This window comes from Charadrius vociferus, unplaced genomic scaffold, assembly GCF_000708025.1.
Source record: "Charadrius vociferus isolate BGI_N301 unplaced genomic scaffold, ASM70802v2 scaffold610, whole genome shotgun sequence".
NCBI lineage: Eukaryota > Metazoa > Chordata > Aves > Charadriiformes > Charadriidae > Charadrius > Charadrius vociferus.
The window spans coordinates 845,024-862,029 of NW_009646437.1; the positions used below are offsets into that span (position 1 = coordinate 845,024).

Consider the following 17,006-nt stretch of genomic DNA (forward strand, 5'->3'; position numbering starts at 1 on the left):
CTTTCCCTATCTTCTCCCTTGAAAGGTTTCATCAGCTGGATCAGCTGGAGAAACACCTGCTCTGTCCACATGCTGGAGAGACTGCCTGCGTCCTCCTCATCTATCAAGGAGATAGATAACATCTCAAAAACAGTCTTTAGTCACTACACTGTCCCTGTCCATGACAGCTGGAGTCTTAACTGAAACACAGAGGAAAGAAAATCTAGAGACTGGATCTTGACAGAGGCTCTCTGGCCAAGAGCTGGGCTGCAGGGGAAAATCCAAGTACAGCTGAGGAGTGAGGCTCACTGAACCATCTGCATGATTGTTCTTTATTATCTTGAATGCTTGCTATCGCCTGATGATATTAGCATATTTGCCATGTTAAATCTTTCCTCCCATTGATTGCAGGACTGTTTATATTCCCAGATAACTTCCCCTGCCACTGGGAAATCCAGCCACTTGGTAGCTTGTGTAACAATGTAGACCATCAGCTTGAAGCAGTTCAGGAGAGAACTTGCATGTATCCATGCTTTAGATTAATTCCTGTGCTATTTCAGGAGGCTGTTGTTTGCAATGAATATTAGCTGTCAAAAGAGGCTCATTCTTTTCTCTCTCCTCCCTCACCTTTCCAGTTCTGGCAATATGGCGACTGGGTGGATGTAGTGATAGATGACCGGCTGCCATTCCTCGATGGAAGATACCTGTCTGTACACCCTCGAACGTCAAATGAATTCTGGCCATCCTTGCTGGAAAAAGCATATGCCAAGTAAATATACCCGGTCTATTCTTCCACCCAGTGCTGAATGCTTTCTGCAGGTGGTTTCACCCTCTGCTTTATGCAAAACACACAGTTCAGGGTAAGAGCTGTGTGTGTTGTACTTAGGTGAGGAACCGTGGATGCATGCAAACACAGGGCCAACATAACCTGGAGATGTTGGTCTTAGGCTGAAGACCTAAATGTACCTGGTCCAACTCTGGGAAGTTAATGCCTGAGAAGGAAAATGAACAGGGGAATTGCTGGTGACACAAAAGGGGCTGGACATCTCCTACTTTAGGCAAACTTCTTTGCCTATGTTTTCATTTCCATATTTTCCTCTGTTTAAAACTGCAGTCACTAAGCAGGGATTCTCTCTGTTTACAGTCAGTAATCAGAGATCATGAAGATATTTGGAGCAGGCAATGAGAGGAAGCGTGACTGAAGAACGTGCCCAGGCACAACACATGCACTCCTGTGAGTCTCTGGTCAGCTCTCAGGTCACTTCACACAGAGAGCTCTGACTCTTGGCTCCCCAGAGTACTGCAGTGTTAATAATGACTAATAGAGAAATAATAATTTTTTAAAATCCTCTGAGGAGTGAAGGGATCAGAATGTTGTCCCTTAGCATCTATGACACTGCGCATTATTAGATGTGCTGGAGAGAAGTTCCTGTGCTAAGGGTAGTATGAAGGGCTGGAACTTGGTACACACACCCTACATCAAGCTGGTGTAACATTTGCAATGCAGTAAAGAGGGCCTGAAGAAAAGAGCTAATTATTTTGTCGGATTTGATCAAGAATAAGCAAATGTTAAAGCAGCATCTGAGAGACTCAGGAATAAGATGTGTTTAGCCCTGAGATACCTCAGAAAAGTTGATTCAGGATTTGGTGTCAGTTTGTTGCCTAAGATTTTAATTACAAAGCAAACCAAACCTCTATTAAATTAAAGTTGCAAGCGATGCTGTTTATGAGATTCCCATTTGAGAAGTTTTTCCCCAGTGCCCATGACAAATTCTTTTCATCAGTGTAGGACAAGGACAACCCTTCAAAATACAATTAGCAGCAGACTTCATTTGATTACATTCATTAAATACAGTGTGTATGGTGGGGTTTAACAGCATGCTCTACCTGCTCTAAGTACGGCATGTTCCAGCTTATTTGCTGTCTCAATAAAAAGCACACGATAAAAACAACAAGGACTGTGTTGGCAATATTAAATTATTATCCTATTACTGCACTCTAGCAGAGTGAATTTGGAACAGCGCTGAAAACTTGTTTCTGTCTTGCCTTGGGAGCACGGGCAAATACCTTCACCTCTGTCTTCTTCCTATTTCTCGTGTGCAAAAGGCCATTTTTGTGAAGAGTCATGACAAAGTATGATGTAGAAACTAACAGTTCAGCTCCATTTGAGCTGAAACATCCATTTGAACTAGTGACCCTTGGCTCCCTTCCTGTTCAGAAGAAGGAAACTGGATACTTAAAGATGAGATGCACCTCATCTCCCTAAAATGTCTGCATTGGCATGAGATGTGCCTTATTATTTTCCACTGTCTGTAAATGACTAGACAGCTTCTTCAGATGGGAGCGGATACATAGGAAAAGGTCCCTCTTTGCATCATTCATTCCACGGGGCATGCGTTGTGTCTGGTGACGTATTTCAATCACATTTCCTTTCATTACTTGGCCCAAATGTTTACATACCCCGTGCTCACCGCCTCAATGTGCATGTCCAGTTTGGAAACCATCACTGTAAATTGTATATTAAAACACAGTGTAAGGACTAATTAACTTTTTTCTTTTTTCCCCAGGTTAAGAGGCTCCTACCAGAACTTGCATGGAGGATACCTTTCTGATGCTTTAGTAGACTTCACAGGTGGAGTCCAAGTGCAGTTTTCATTGAAGGATCCCCCTACTTGTCTGGAGGAAATTCTGAAAGCAGCTGCCCAGTCTCGGTGTCTGATGGGGTGTAGCACCTCAGGCCAGGTGAGTCACAGGGCCAGGAGCATGCCTTTCTTTGTTTACCGTGTTCACATAAAGGTTGCTCTTTTAAGTGAAAAAGGAAGTCCATAATCATTCCCTGTAATAGTTGCAGCTTAAGGATACCTGGAGAGACCTTAGCAGTAGAAAGCAGGTGAAGTTACGCAGTAAGTAACTTAAAGGCTTTTGGGTAGATATAGGTGGATTGGTCTGTCAGAGAGGGGTCTGTGGCTTCTCTCCTGGCTAATTCCAGTGTGATAGTGGTATCCTCTTGCAGCAGGACTGATTTTGGCCTCATACCTTTGTGATTGATTCTAGCAAGGCGAAAATACACCTCTCTTCTACAAGAGGATGCTATTGCATTTTGATTTGCTGGCTACCAATACTAACGCTAGGAAGTTGCAAAAGGCTTTGTGATGCTCAGCGAGTATCTTGTTAAAAAGCTGCCAGGGCTTCCCTTACAGCACGTAAGGGAAGATTGCAAAGTCTGCGGCATTGCTTCTGTAGTGTCTGGTCCATCAGGACACGAAGCTTGGCTGTTGCAAACAAGCCACGGTCGAGTCCTTCAGCTCAACAATCACGTTCCTCTGGAGCCACTGTATCTGAGATACTGCGGTAGTCAAAACCAAGTCTCTCTTTCTGCCATACCAAACGATAGTTCTGGGAGTTGATGACCCTACTGTTGCAGCGTGGCAGAAAGCTAAATGTTGTGCTTTCTCCTTTCTGCAGCTGAGGAGGAATATAGAGCTGAGGAATGGGATTGTACAGGGTCATGCCTACACTGTCACAGGAGCTGCGAAGGTAAGATCAAGTTCTTTTTCCTGCCTGGTGATCTTGTACTGGTGATCCACTACAGGGCAGTCACACTGCTGTTCCATTCAGAGTAATTTTAATTAGCTTCACCCTTAGGAGGGATTGTTGAAATCACATTGTTCAAATTCCAGGACATGGAGGGATTCTGATACAATGGAAAGAGGGAGGATATCTGAATTCTATAATTTTTTCTAATGGAAAAATGCAACTTAAATTCATTTTTGTTTTGGGACACTTCAACAGCAAATACAGAATTTCTGGGGATTTTCATGCCATGCTGACTTTTAAAAAAACCACTTTTCTGTTTCAAATGGGAATAGAAGCACTGGCTGAAATTCTGGGATTTGTCATATGATGCAAGTCTACATTTGTTCAGCTCAATCACAAGCTGCCAGAAATCACTGTGTGAAAAGTAAATAACTCACTATTCCGAGAACAGCATTTCTCCATCTTTTAAAGCTGTTCTACTCATGCAGAACTTCTCCTGGCTAGATATTAATATTGCTGATCTGAAAACAGGACCAATTTATCACACAGATCAAAAGAAATGAAGGATTTTTTACAACCAGAAGTCAGAACGTGGCTTCCCGCAGTAAGCTGTAGTGCACACAGGGAGGGTCAACAGTGAGCAAGGCCAAGAAGAAAACCAAACAATGGTTACACTATCAAGCAAGATAGCTGCCACACATTTTAATCTAGGAACTTAAAGTATTTTGGAAAGGGGATGTTATTTTCTCTAAGCTATTTTGTCCCTTCTCTTTAATGGTTTTCCTTCTGGGCCTGGCTTTGGCTTATAACTCCTCATGCCATGGCATGCTTGGTGCCGTCATCATAGTCAGTGTGCTGCTTCTCAGAGGACACTTACTCATAGCCAAGAGTTTCACGCTGTTTCAGCTTCCTGCTGCTCATGATGTGTGCAGAGAGGAGAAACACTCTTTGCCCCTCCAGTGATTGCAGGAGGAGAAAAGCACAAGAAACTCCAGCTGCTGGAAACCACAATACTGTAGATACGGAGCTACACATTTTGTTTATCATCATCTCTCTGTGCTGACTGTTGACGTTCACTCCAGGCAGTTTGGTGACCTCCTTCATCACAGTCTTTGTCTTTGCTGACTCACAGCATCAGATGTGCAGGATTAGGCACTGGACTTGCCCACGGCTGTTGAAGTCATGTGGTGTGGTAGGAACGCTGCTGCCGCCTTTTTTGTCAGCTATTCACTGTCCTCAGGAAAACAAAAAGGGCACAGTTTTTTTTCCCCACATTCCTTTACAATGTAGCAAAAGGCACTGATTTTTAGCTGCAGTTAAATGAGACTAAAAGTTAAACCAGGTCTCCAAGGTGTAGAAGATCATCCATTTTATTATTCATGTCTTCAATGAATATTACAACTGTGAAAAGCTGTGACTGAATTTATTTTTCTTTTCTTTTTACAGATACGCTACAAGAATGGCTGGAAACATATCATCAGGATCTGGAACCCATGGGGCCATGGGGAGTGGAAGGGGCCTTGGAGTGATGAGTATGGTCTTAAAGCTTTAGTCTTATAAGGAAAATCACTATTTTATATGCTTATTGTAAAGGACTTCTTCCTTGCATCCATTATAATGAAGGAGACATTTTAAAATCAATTATAATAAGCTTTTTTTTCTACCTGCAAAGCCACTGTCCGCAGAAATCCAATCCAGGGAAAACTAATGCAGCATTGGTTTTATATGTGCTCCTCACTAGGCCTAGCTTTGGTATCCCTTTTTGTCTATGTGTATATTTTTCCCAGTGGGTAACTCCAGATAAGTCATGGATGAAAGAGTTGTTATTACCTGGAGTAAGCTCTGGCCATGTCCCCAGACACTAGCTGACTGCTTCTATGGAATTGTCCTGCAGCAAACCTTCCTGCTTCTCCTTCCCCTCCCATGAGTCTGGATCTGGGAATAGGATAGTTAGCAGAGTACATGAGAACAGGGCAGTATTTTTATGCAATATTGACCACAGAGAGACAAAAAGAGTCCTTGGTTATTGCAAAGGCAAAGCGGCACTGGATGACTTGAACTCATCTTTTGAATTCTGCATGCAGTTTTGGACATGCAAAGACCAGTTTGCTTCTGTGTGTATAAGCTAACCTCTCTTTCCTGAGGAAAGGAATGATACAGCGGCAGACTGCAACAGTGTTTTGTAAATAAACAGATGATAGTTTTTGTGGTGGAATTGCATCAGCGTTTTCCTGGATAGAGAGATGTTCAAGTGTCCCTCTTTGTGATTTAATAGCATCCCACCTCTCCCTGTTGCTAGGAGCACTCATAACTTCTCTGCTGAGAAAAGTCAGGCTAGTGTGTTGTGCCTGGATGGGTTGGCGGGTGGTGCAGACATGTTTAGGGCTGGGATAATAGCTATCTGCTCAGACAGCATCCTCCCATTTTTTGGAAGGGTGAACTATAATCCTAACTGTAATTGAAATGTCAGTAGAGCGCATTCACAGGTAAGCTGCATAAATCAATAAATTATTGATTCACGCTCTGTTTATTTATCTTACACACAGCAGAAAGTACAATTATCACTTAATTATAAACATGCTGCTTGGAAACAACACATTTGACTGGCTAATGTGTCCTCTACACATCAGTGTGTAGACTTTAGAGTGCTATGCCTTGCTATCTCACTGACCTCTCCAGCATAGGGACAAGCGACTGGGGCTTGGATGGCAGAGGCAGGATTCCCCATCCCCAGGGTGGGTGATTCAGACAGGCACAGCAAAAGCGCAGAGCTCTGTTTGCTGGCCTTGGCTATGAAGGTATCGAGTACAGTCCCGTTCCTAACGTGCAGTTTGCTCACCCCTCCTGATGCCTCTTTACTTGACAGGCTGGTTAGAGGAACGGGCTGGCCAGAGAGATGGAAAATTGTGCTTCACATCTGCTTGTTGATTTGGGTTGGTTTTTTTTTTTTGCAGCTCTCCTCAGTGGGACCATGTTGAGCCTCAATCCAGAGAACACTACCTCAGAAATAAGGATGATGGAGAATTTTGGTATTTCTCTGTTGATCCTTCTGTCTACCAAGTTTTCTGTTCGTGTTCATTATGAAAAAAGAGTCATTTAGGCTGTTCTGTGTTCTTACTGATGGCTCAAGGCACCTGGTGTTATCTGTGTGCAAACAGCGAATTGGAGGTTGTCCTGACCCCATGATTTCAGAGGAAACAAGACCTGGAGATACGAAGCTGGCCAAGATTAAGTAACAAGCTGGTGAAAAATATGAAAAGCGAGAGGAGTAAAAATCCAGCCCCCTGAGACTTAGTCATTTTGTCACACTGCCCTTCCCCATAGAGCACTTAACTCGAACCTTGGACTGGCTGGTGCTCAGAGGGGAGAGGTGGCTGAGCAGGTCATGGAGCTTGTGCACTTGGCTACTTTGCAGGTGCTTGTGTTTTTTCACTGCCTCTGATTACTCTCAGATCCAGGTTAACCATGTGTGAGCCATCCTTTAGAAAAGCTATTACTATTCAGAAAGTGCACACTTGCCCTGTGAGGCTCAGAGGAAAGCAGGGGAACACAGGCTGGTCTGAGAGAGACACTGCAGGCATGCAAAGAATGCATGCAGGGCAGGACACTGTGGAGGAACAAAGCAAGATGCAGTGGCAAGGATGTGCTGGAGCTAACAGGGCTCTACCTAGGTACTACTGAACATGCCCTGTAATTTCCCTTGGGCTGTAGATGCACTTAGGGTAGCCCAAATGCATTGAGAGCTGACCTCTTCTGCAAGGTACCAGCCAGCTCAGCTAGAGCCTGCAGTGCTCTCTGTAATCCTCTTTTAAAGACACAGGGGGTGAATGTGAGTACCTGACTGGTATCTCAAACTGAAAGGTGAGATTTTCTCCTTCTATGCAGGATGTCCTGTGAAAACTTCCAGGAACAGTTTTCCTGGCTGTATATATGTAACAACACCCCAACGTTTCTGGACTTTGGAGATCAGCACTGCACAACGTGGTCCGTGGACCGGCACATCAACCTGTGGAGTCCAGCCCTTGCCACAGGCAGGAACAACTATTCCCCAGGTAATGAATGCTTACTGCAGTCACCCAGTGCTCTCCTCCTCTCCGCTCGTGCTTACAGTGAAATGTTCGGTCTCAGCGCCAAATTGCAGAAATATTGATTGCCAGTTGTTAATGCCCGCCCTTTCGTGTTACAGCACCTATTAGCTAAAGAGGCAGAAACAAAGCAGCAACACTGGCTGCTGAGTTAAAACGGGGGACTTGTGATTTAGAAACCCTAAACTCTTTAAATCAAAATGTGCTTGCCTATCTTCTTTCAGCCAGTTACAGTAGGTGTTACTGGGGTCCTCATCAGAAAATCTAGTCTGGCAAATATGTGGCTGATTTTACAGAGCGAGAAATAGTCTGAAATTAAATGGATATGAAATGAAAGATTTCTGCTACATAGCTCTATTTTTGAAGGTAGAAAGTTCTTTGAGCAGAAAAGACCATTGGTTTTACTGCCTGTGCACAGACTCTTCTGGAATTGCGAGCTCTGGTTATTAGTATTACTTTTTAAAACATTTATCTTATCTTATTTTACTTTTCTACAGCTGCATCACTATTTGGGCTCTGTGTTTTTAATCTGAGATGGTAGCATGTGGTTAATGAAGGAGCTTTTTTTTCCGCAACGCTGATCGCTGACTTAGCAGAAAACAGGTTTTGGCTTACAGGTTTCAGCCTCCTCCTCCTAACCTTGATCACCATGTCTCAAGGGGTGATAACAAAGCAATGCCTGTGCTGCTGCACACTGTGGGCACTGGGAATGAGTGAGGAGGTGCAGGGGCTGAACTGAGAGTGTGTGGGCAGAACCATTTTCCTTGGAGCTGTGTTTTCCACCAGCCCTCTAGTAAAGTTCCTGTCCAAGTACAATCTTGGGCTAAATTGCAGCTTTCAAGGTCACCCAACAGAACTACATGGCTTAAAGTCTAGATACTTTAAGCAGATGCTACCATCTCAGTCCTTTTTCCCCAGTTTGGGCATTGTACTGCTTTCTTATCAGGGACGCTTCCTGTTAACCAAAACCTTGGCCAAGAAGAAGCCTTTCCCCTCTGGTTCTCAACACTCTGTCCTGTCCATCACAAACAATAACGGGAAGGAAAGGGAGGACGGCTTTGGACCATTTTGTCTTTTTCTTTTGTGTATTTATGATCTCCAAGCCACAGTCCTTTTCAGCTCAGCCACTGAGTCATGCAGCTGATTAAGAATGACTGCTTTTCTGCCTCAGGGAAAGCGTGCAACATAGGTGAAGCAGATGTAGGGGGGGTTGAGAAACCTGCATGACTTTTATGACTTTGCCAGTGATTTCTATAATGATTAATGCACAATTAGTTTAACTCCAGATGCCTCAACTCCTACTGGTAATGTAGAGACTACAGTGCTCTCATGTGTTGAAAGGACCTTGGAGCAGTAACTACATATTCCTCTGGGTCCATATAAGCAAATCTTACACAATAGGCTACCTCTGGCATATCTGTGTGGCTACTGTTAATCTATTACCACTTTCTCAGCAGGTGCAGTTTCAACAAACCCTCAGTATTTCTTCAAAGTGCCAGATAATGACACAAAAACCTATAATGTAGTCATTTCACTCATGCAAAAACATGCTGAGGATATGCAGGATGCAAAAAACCTGAAGACTGGCTTTTTTATAACTGGGGTAAGCACAATCAGGTATCATATAGGAATTGTTGTTTTCTGTTTGGGTTATTATACCTGTACATGGAAACAAAAGGCTGAGTTGCCCTTTGGGCTGTAAAAGAGCAGCCAGTATTTGGAGTAAACTTCTGGATGCCTTCTATCTTTGAATATCACAGGAAAAGTAGAGTTAGGCAGGCTTAGGTTCCTTTATTCATGTCTTAGGAGAGGAAAGGTTGAACTTTCAGTTCTGTAGCATCCTAAAATAGCCCTGGAAATCTCAGGGAGTTCCCAGGTTACAAGAGAGGGCAGAACAATATCCTCTGGCCCAACACAAGGCACGACAGCCAGCACTAACCACAACACTTGAGCAGTACTCCATGTCTAGTAGGGAAAAAAATGGCCTCTTGTTCCCCAAAATGGGCCTGTCTTATTCATCTTCCCTTTTCTATCACAGAAATGCCATGCAAAAGCCATTAGCGAAATTTGTGGAAGGCTTTGCTCAAGACCAGTGCCCAGGCAATTCCCTCAGATACCTGGGACCTCCACTACAATTTCCCTGGGTTTTTTTGTTTCTTGGTGACTGTCCAGGGAGGTGCCATTTCAAGGGCAGTTATTGTCAGAGCATTACCAGGCTTACTGAAAGCACAGTTTCTAGTGTGGATGGATGCCAGTCTTTTCTAAAGTGTTTTTGTTGTTGGCTGAGGGGGGTGGAAGGGGGTTGTTCTTAACTTGAAGAACAAAAGGAAGCGGAGATTGCTGTGACCCTAACTTCACACTCTCCTGCTCACTGGAGAGGTTTGCCATGGTCCCAGACTTCAAATAATTGATGCTGTAAGTCTAACAGCTCCTCATAAGGGAAGAGCACAGCTTTGTAGCTCATAAAAAACAGTGTCTGAGAAATAAAAGATGTAATAAAAAGAGCATTCCACCAGCAAGTGGAACTCACTATCCCTATGCAAGGAGATCCTGCCCGGTGCAGATATCAGCCCTGCAGGACTCCATGAGGCCAGCGGTGCCACTCGGAAGGAGATGCTGCTCCTGATAAATGAGGAACTTGCTCCCTCCAGCATCCTTATCAGACGTTCTCCAACAGTCACCAGGCATGGAGGTCCCTTCATACTCTTGGCTAGTTACCCATTTTGACAGAAAAGACCCTCACTGAGAGGTGATGGCATAGGTCTTGGGTCCCTTGAAAAAGACATGGTTTAGTCAGGAAGTAGACTAGAGGACAATGTGCTCTATTTTTGCTTTATATTTAAAATGTCTTTCTTCCCCTCCAGTGGATGCTCACATGTCTTCATTTCACAGAATCACAGAATGGTCAGGGTTGGAAGGGACCTCTGGAGATCATCTAGTCCAACCCCCCCGCCGGAGCAGGGTCACTTACAACAGGTTGCACAGGATGGCGTCCAGACGGGTTTTGAATGTCTCCAGAGTGGGAGACTCCATAACCTCTCTGGGCAGCCTGTTCCAGTGCTCCACTACCCTCAAAGTAAAGAAGTTCCTCCTCATGTTAAGATGGAACTTCCTATGTTCAAGTTTGTGCATGTTACCTCTTGTCCTATCACTGAGCACCACTGAAAAACTTTAGTTTTTCTTTCTTTTGGTATATTCCCAAGCATGAATGAAATTCAATAAGACATGGCCTCTGTGGACTGTCAATCCATGGCTCATCTCAGGCTCAGTTTGGGCTTCTCATCTGGGATGATCTCCTACACAGGAGCTGAAGGGAAAGGCCAGAACAGGCCATCACTTTGGGGCACTGGATTATTGTGGAGCACCAGGTCAATGAGGGAAAAGGGGACTGTCATGCTGCTCTGTCACACCATAGCTTTTAGTAATGTAATGGCATTGGTACACAGCAGATAATACAGAAAATATTCCCCCATGGACACAGTAACATGACAGCTGGGCTACCAGCTGCTCACAGCCAGCCCAGCGTCCTGCCCTGATAGCAACAAAAGCCAAATCCAGGAGCTAAAACCAGGGTAGTTGTACAGTGCTGTTCCCTCAGTTTATTTCACAATGTGTAGCCTCAGTACCTGAGGCCAGTCAGCGGTGGCATCTTTACGTAAAAGTTTACAAGGGATTTTCTTTGTGCAAAGAGAGTGCTAAGATTCATGTGGCTTCACTCTTCCTCTCTCAACTGCTTTCACTGCCATTACTCATTAGCAGCATCGTTCATTGTTCAGTACCTTTTGAGATGCATCAAATTGTTGCTGTGAAGTAAAAAGAGTATTATCCCTTGGTAAGATGAGAGAGGAATGCAGTGCAGGCAAGGATGCAAACCAGAATGGACATATCTGATAGCTCTAGGAAGCCTTTGATTAAATATAGACGTGGAACACTAATACATGGCTGTGAGGGAAGTTTAATGCTGTGTGATAGAGCTGAGCAATGTATAGAGGCTGATTCTTATCTCACACCGGTTTTGACTCCATTGAGATATTAATCTGCTTCTACTTTTTACTAGAAGGAATGTGGAATGAGACCCAAATGTAAAAAAAGGATTACACCATTTATTTCTTTGCAGCACTGCCCATTTCTATCTATTCAAGATCCGACCCATAATACTTGGCAGTCTACATACCTCCCAGCCGCTTGTAACAGTAGTCATCTTTTCTTTTTTTTCCTCCCAAAATAGCAGTTTTATGTTATTTTCTCCCAAAGGCATGGCTCATAAATAACTCTGCCACGCTGTATAACCATTCTAAATGGAATTTATACACGCTGATGTATTTTGGGGAATATGTTTAGTAAGGGGTTTTTATTATGCTATCTTTACATGTCATCATAGTAATAGCTGTTGCATTATATTTGTTTCATCTCAGCAAAAATACTGAAATAACCGAAGAAAGATCAGAATATTCTGTTCTCTTATGACACTTGCTGGAAGGTTTGAGTTGTGGTTTCTGAAGCGCTGTCATCTGGGTGAGATGCTTAATGAGCATCTGACCACTCTGAGTCATGCTAGATCTCAGGGAATTTTTAGTAAGAGTATTCATCCTTGATTTGTTCATGAACTCCAGTCTGCTTAATGTTAACTGGGGTTCTCTTCAAGTCCACTTACATACATGTTGCCTTCTGTTTCTCTCACTTCTTCCGCCCTTGTACATCTTTGATGTGTCCTTGAACAAAGTCTGTCACCTGGATAGACTTTTCGTGCCACAGGGGGGATCAAAGCATGCTAGATGCAGTGTGTATTTAGAGAGCTGTAGGAATGTAAGGCTGCTGTGAGTGCACTTTCTGATGTACTTTGGTTCCTGACATGAAGGAGCGGTAACAGCTATACTTTTCTTTCAGGAGAACTCCAAAGTTCTGAAACAAAATTTCTCCCTGACTCGAGATGTGACCAACTACTTTCACTTGAGCCCAGGAACCTATGCTGTCATTCCGGCTACAACAGAGGACCAAGAATTTGAATTTCTCTTACGAATTTTTGTGAAGAATCAAGACTACAATGAGTAAGATGATAAGTACTCCTTGTAGGCCCCAGACTTACAGTGTGCCAGGATTTAACAATTTAATGTCAAGATAACTAATGTGCCAATTTGATTTTAACATACTCTAGAAGTGTGTTGGGAAGACACAGCTGAGTATTAAGCACTGTGTTGAGGGGGATCAGATGTAGAATCAGATGCATAGGGGTGGCCACTGCAGAACAGGGCAACAGCTCATCTGCAGCCACCAAGGGTCTCAGGTTTGGTACAAAGAGCCACACAAGCAAGCAATAATTGTGAGATATGCCCCCCCTTGGTTGTGGGGAAATCTCTCTTTAGTGAAAGGAGGGCTGGGACCTTCTTTTTCTTAACAGCTGCTATGTAGTTTCTTATGTTGTGCGGGCTGGATGCCAGATGGGTCAGGTCCCATTCTGCTCAGAGTGGGACCTAGAGAAGAAAAGAGCAGTGAAAGGGCCTTGATCCTTTCACCCAGCCATCTAATAGACAGGCTAGTAAGGCTCCCTGTGGGTATGAGAGGGGTCTTTAGGATAAGTTTAATGAAAAAATAGTAGGGTAGTTCATGTAAAGGCTGCTATTATGACATTTTCACATAAATATCCGGGTGTGCTTTACGTAAAGAGCAAACTCCAGCATTCAGCCTTACCAAAGACCTTCAAGCATCAGATGTGCAGTATCTCTCATTCAGCAAACTTTATAGTGGAGGTGGTTGCAGCTCTTACCTCATCGGCCTGTATCTTAATAATGAGATTGCTTTCTAGGCTTTGGCCACTGGCAAAAATAGCTCAGAACTGACTAAGGCAACTCCTTAGTTATGGAAAACAAACATGAGAAGTCCATGCTCTGGGCTGGACTGCCTTCAGCATGATGAGTCATGCATAGGATGGCTCAGCCTTTGGAGGTAGGTCTTTCCAGGAGAACCTGTGACCCTCACACACCTTCCTGAGCTAAGACAAGTGTGGAGTCCCCTTTCTGTGGGTCTCTGCAGCACTCACCTATATAATAGCACAGATGCTATAAAAATAGCATCTGGCTTGCCTAATTTCCCTACTAAAAGCAAAACTCCAGTATTGAATTTTGCTACTAAGCAAGTCTCAGAAGGAATAGTGACCCCAGCTCAATCTCAGGCAGTCTGCAGACATTTAAATGGTGTTACCTTTTAATAGCCCAGATGCTGGTTTTATTCCCGACTATTAAACTAGTCAAAGAGAAAGCAGGTGAAAATTTTATGTGGCTCAAGGGGGGGAAGCCCTGTCTTCTGTGTGGTGAGGTTAGTCATGGTGTGCTCACAGTGAGACAAGTTACCCTTTCTCTTCTGCTGATGCCAGCAGGGCTTACTCAGGGAAAGCAGTGGCCTCAGAGCAGCCAGACACTCAGACCTGCTCATGTCTGGTTGCACAGAGACCTGGGACTGGTGCAACAGGCTTGACTGAACTGCAACAGGCTGGGAGACGTGGGCACTGGGCATCTTGTGGGGCCATGGGCTGGGCAAGCGTTCCTGTTGGTGCCTGCCTTCTGCCACATCTGCAAATCAATACTCTGAAAAGGCCCGTTCTCTCCCAGTTTGACTCTTGTAACTCTTTTCTAGGAACACAAACTCCCTGCCCAGCCCAGTCCTGCCGATGGTAAGAATCTGTGAAAACTGATGTAGCTACTGGTGGTGGTTAATGGTTCTCAGGGAGCTGACCTTTTGGTAGCCACCTCTATTGACTCCTTTTCCTCCTTCCCTACATACCAGACACCACTTTGCTCTTCCCTCTTTCACCGCCCAGTACCTGTCCCAGGGTTTGACTCTGGCACCCTGTGACCTTTCCGGGAGACCAGGTGACCAGCTAGGGTACCTCTCTGGAGAGATGAGAGTGACAAAAAAGCACTTCCTCTTCACACGTGCCTCTTTCAGAGCCTGATTTTTGAAGGAAACAAATCTTTTATAGTCCCTCTGTTGGCCTGTCCATCTGTCCTTTCCACTTCACCATCTTTAACATTTTGACGAACCAAATGTAGCAGGGAGGAGAGGACTTCAAAGACACTCAATTCTTGCAGTGTCTGTAAAATGGGTATGTATCCAAGGAGGAGAGAGGGGGAAAACTTTTATGAAAAAGTCACAAATTGAGTTTGACCTCTTTTAAAAACACCTCACACCTGAGAGTGGGGTCATACATGCCTTCCCTGTGGGAATGGATTCATTTAAGTGCTTGCACCCTATAAAGCACCGGAGCCCACGGTGGTGAGCTACCCAGCTACCATCTGTTGCTGGACTTCCTCTCTGTGAACTGTGCAAATTACCAGCCCTGATCCAGTCCATGCTGCTGTCTCAACTGGTTGCTCTCAAAAACCTGCAGCTGAGAGGCTGTTATATATAGTGCAAACTTAGTGCAGATCCTTGAAGCCAAAGGTGTAAAGCTGCTTCAGGAAAAGAGGAAAGAGTGTCCTTTCCTTGTGATTCATTTTCCAGCCTCCAATTGATCCCCATTAGAGGGGTAGTGTAAATGGTGGCTCATTATCTCTTTCCACTGTCAAGCTGTCAGTTTTCTCGGCTGTTGTCATTAGCCAATGTTTTGACTTTGGCGAATTATGGTACCCGCATTTTCTGCTCTTGTTCAGGCACTTGGGCTTCAGTGGTGTGAATTAGAATCATAGAATCCTTTTGGTTGGAAAAGACCTTTAAGATCAAGTCCAACTGTTAATCTAGCACTGCCAAGTTCACCACTAAACCATGTCCCTAAGCACCATGTCTACCTCCAGGGATGGTTACTCAACCGCTTCCCTGGGCAGCCCATTCCAATGCTTGAAAACCCTTTCAATGAAGAAATTTTTCCTCATATCCAATCTAAACCTTATCTGGCGGAGGAGAAGTTTAGACCGGATATCTCAGAGCCCAAGGCACTAGGGCTTAGGCTTAGATTTTTGGGGGAAATTTTATAATGTTAAGGATAGTTCCCCCTAGTGCCTGGTGGATCTCCTCACTGGAGGGTTGAAAAAAATCACTTAACCGTTGAATTGCAGTTGCTGGGGTACAGTCAGCCTGCCTTGGGATTGAGAAGGTATGAGAGAAAGGAAAAGTCAACTCCCGCTTTATTTCCTTTGTTCACATGAATCTTCACATGCCCTAAGCCAGTGGTTTCAACTGAGGGTCAACAATACCGATCAGGCTTTGTATCTCATCTATTGACTTGCTGAACTCCACCCTGGATGTGTTCCGTTGTCTTCTTCAGGCCCTGAGCTGCTCCTTCCTGGTTGTACTAAATGATAACATCCAAACTATGCTGCTTCCTTCATTGCAGTAGCTCTTCCTCACTTCTAGTCTGCTTTACTTTTGGGGTGATAAAACTGCAGCCTGTACTGTACATTCCCTGCCCTCTCTAAAGTGCTGTTTGGATCTGCAGACTTCTACCTCCAGTTGTTTTGTAACTGAATTATTTGTGTGCATACTTTGTCTTTGATCCAGGATGAACCAAGACAGAACCAGGACAGCTCCTATAAGGCTGTCTTCTTAAGATACGCTAAGCAGGTATCCTATCTAAAACATCTTGCTGAAAAATAAATAAAAAAGGCATGTGGACTTGAAAAACAAAAACTGATCTCTGATGTTGATACAAATACATTTAGAAAAATGGTTTTTGGAAATGTAGCTCCATTCTCAAGCAGATACTGCAAAAACAGTATTGATTCACCTGCCAAAACTACCAGAAAAATGGGACATTCAGCTGGGATAGATTGGCTAGACCCATATATCAGAGGAGGATTGGAGATGTGTGGTTTTGCTGGTGATGCGCTTGCATGTATGTGCTTTTTTTTTTTTTTTTGGCTTTGGTTTATTTATTTACTGAAAGCAATTAGAAAGCCTTGGGTATTCCCCCCTCTCATCAGCATCATTTTCTGTTTGCCTTCACAGCATTTGGAAACCAGACATCAGTCAGTGTTTGAGTAATTGATTCCTGCTCTTTCTGAGCCAAACTCTGTGTGTTCACAGGAGATGCTTTTAATGGTTTAATAAACTGTTATAAAGAACTCCTCGACTTAGTCAAGAGGAAAAAAAAATCACTGCCAAAAGTCTTTGCACAATGGGCCTCTTGCAGTCAATAGTTATATCTGTGCGTGAAGGCAAAAATGAACAGGGGCTGCCATGCTGAATGCCTTGGGGGTGTCTCAGGAGGGAGGCAGTCAGGTTCACTGGTGGGTTGGGTGGCTCAGAAGGAAGTGAGCAGCAGCGCCTGCGCTCCCAGCCCACTCACCCAGCTGCCTGCTATGCCTGACCATCGGCAGCTCCCCAGCTAGGGGCTGGTGAAGTCAGCAAGCTTTCCCATCACTGCTGAAAATACCCCATGGTGATGGGAATGCCTGTAACTCCCCCGCAGGCTCT

The 17,006-nt window shown here is 44.2% G+C and overlaps 1 protein-coding gene across 1 annotated transcript in view; it reads left to right on the forward strand.

Annotated features, from left to right (window-relative positions):
• The window catches only part of CAPN13 (calpain 13), a 43,643-nt gene that overhangs the window by 14,941 nt on the left and 11,696 nt on the right, over nt 1-17,006 (forward strand). The window contains exons 4-13 of the mRNA XM_009881969.1: nt 615-748; nt 2,547-2,721; nt 3,445-3,516; nt 4,963-5,048; nt 6,471-6,545; nt 7,402-7,568; nt 9,059-9,204; nt 12,489-12,649; nt 14,232-14,268; nt 16,092-16,154. Coding sequence (XP_009880271.1) covers nt 615-748; nt 2,547-2,721; nt 3,445-3,516; nt 4,963-5,048; nt 6,471-6,545; nt 7,402-7,568; nt 9,059-9,204; nt 12,489-12,649; nt 14,232-14,268; nt 16,092-16,154 — 1,116 coding nt within the window. The remainder of the gene's footprint in view (nt 1-614; nt 749-2,546; nt 2,722-3,444; nt 3,517-4,962; nt 5,049-6,470; nt 6,546-7,401; nt 7,569-9,058; nt 9,205-12,488; nt 12,650-14,231; nt 14,269-16,091; nt 16,155-17,006) is intronic.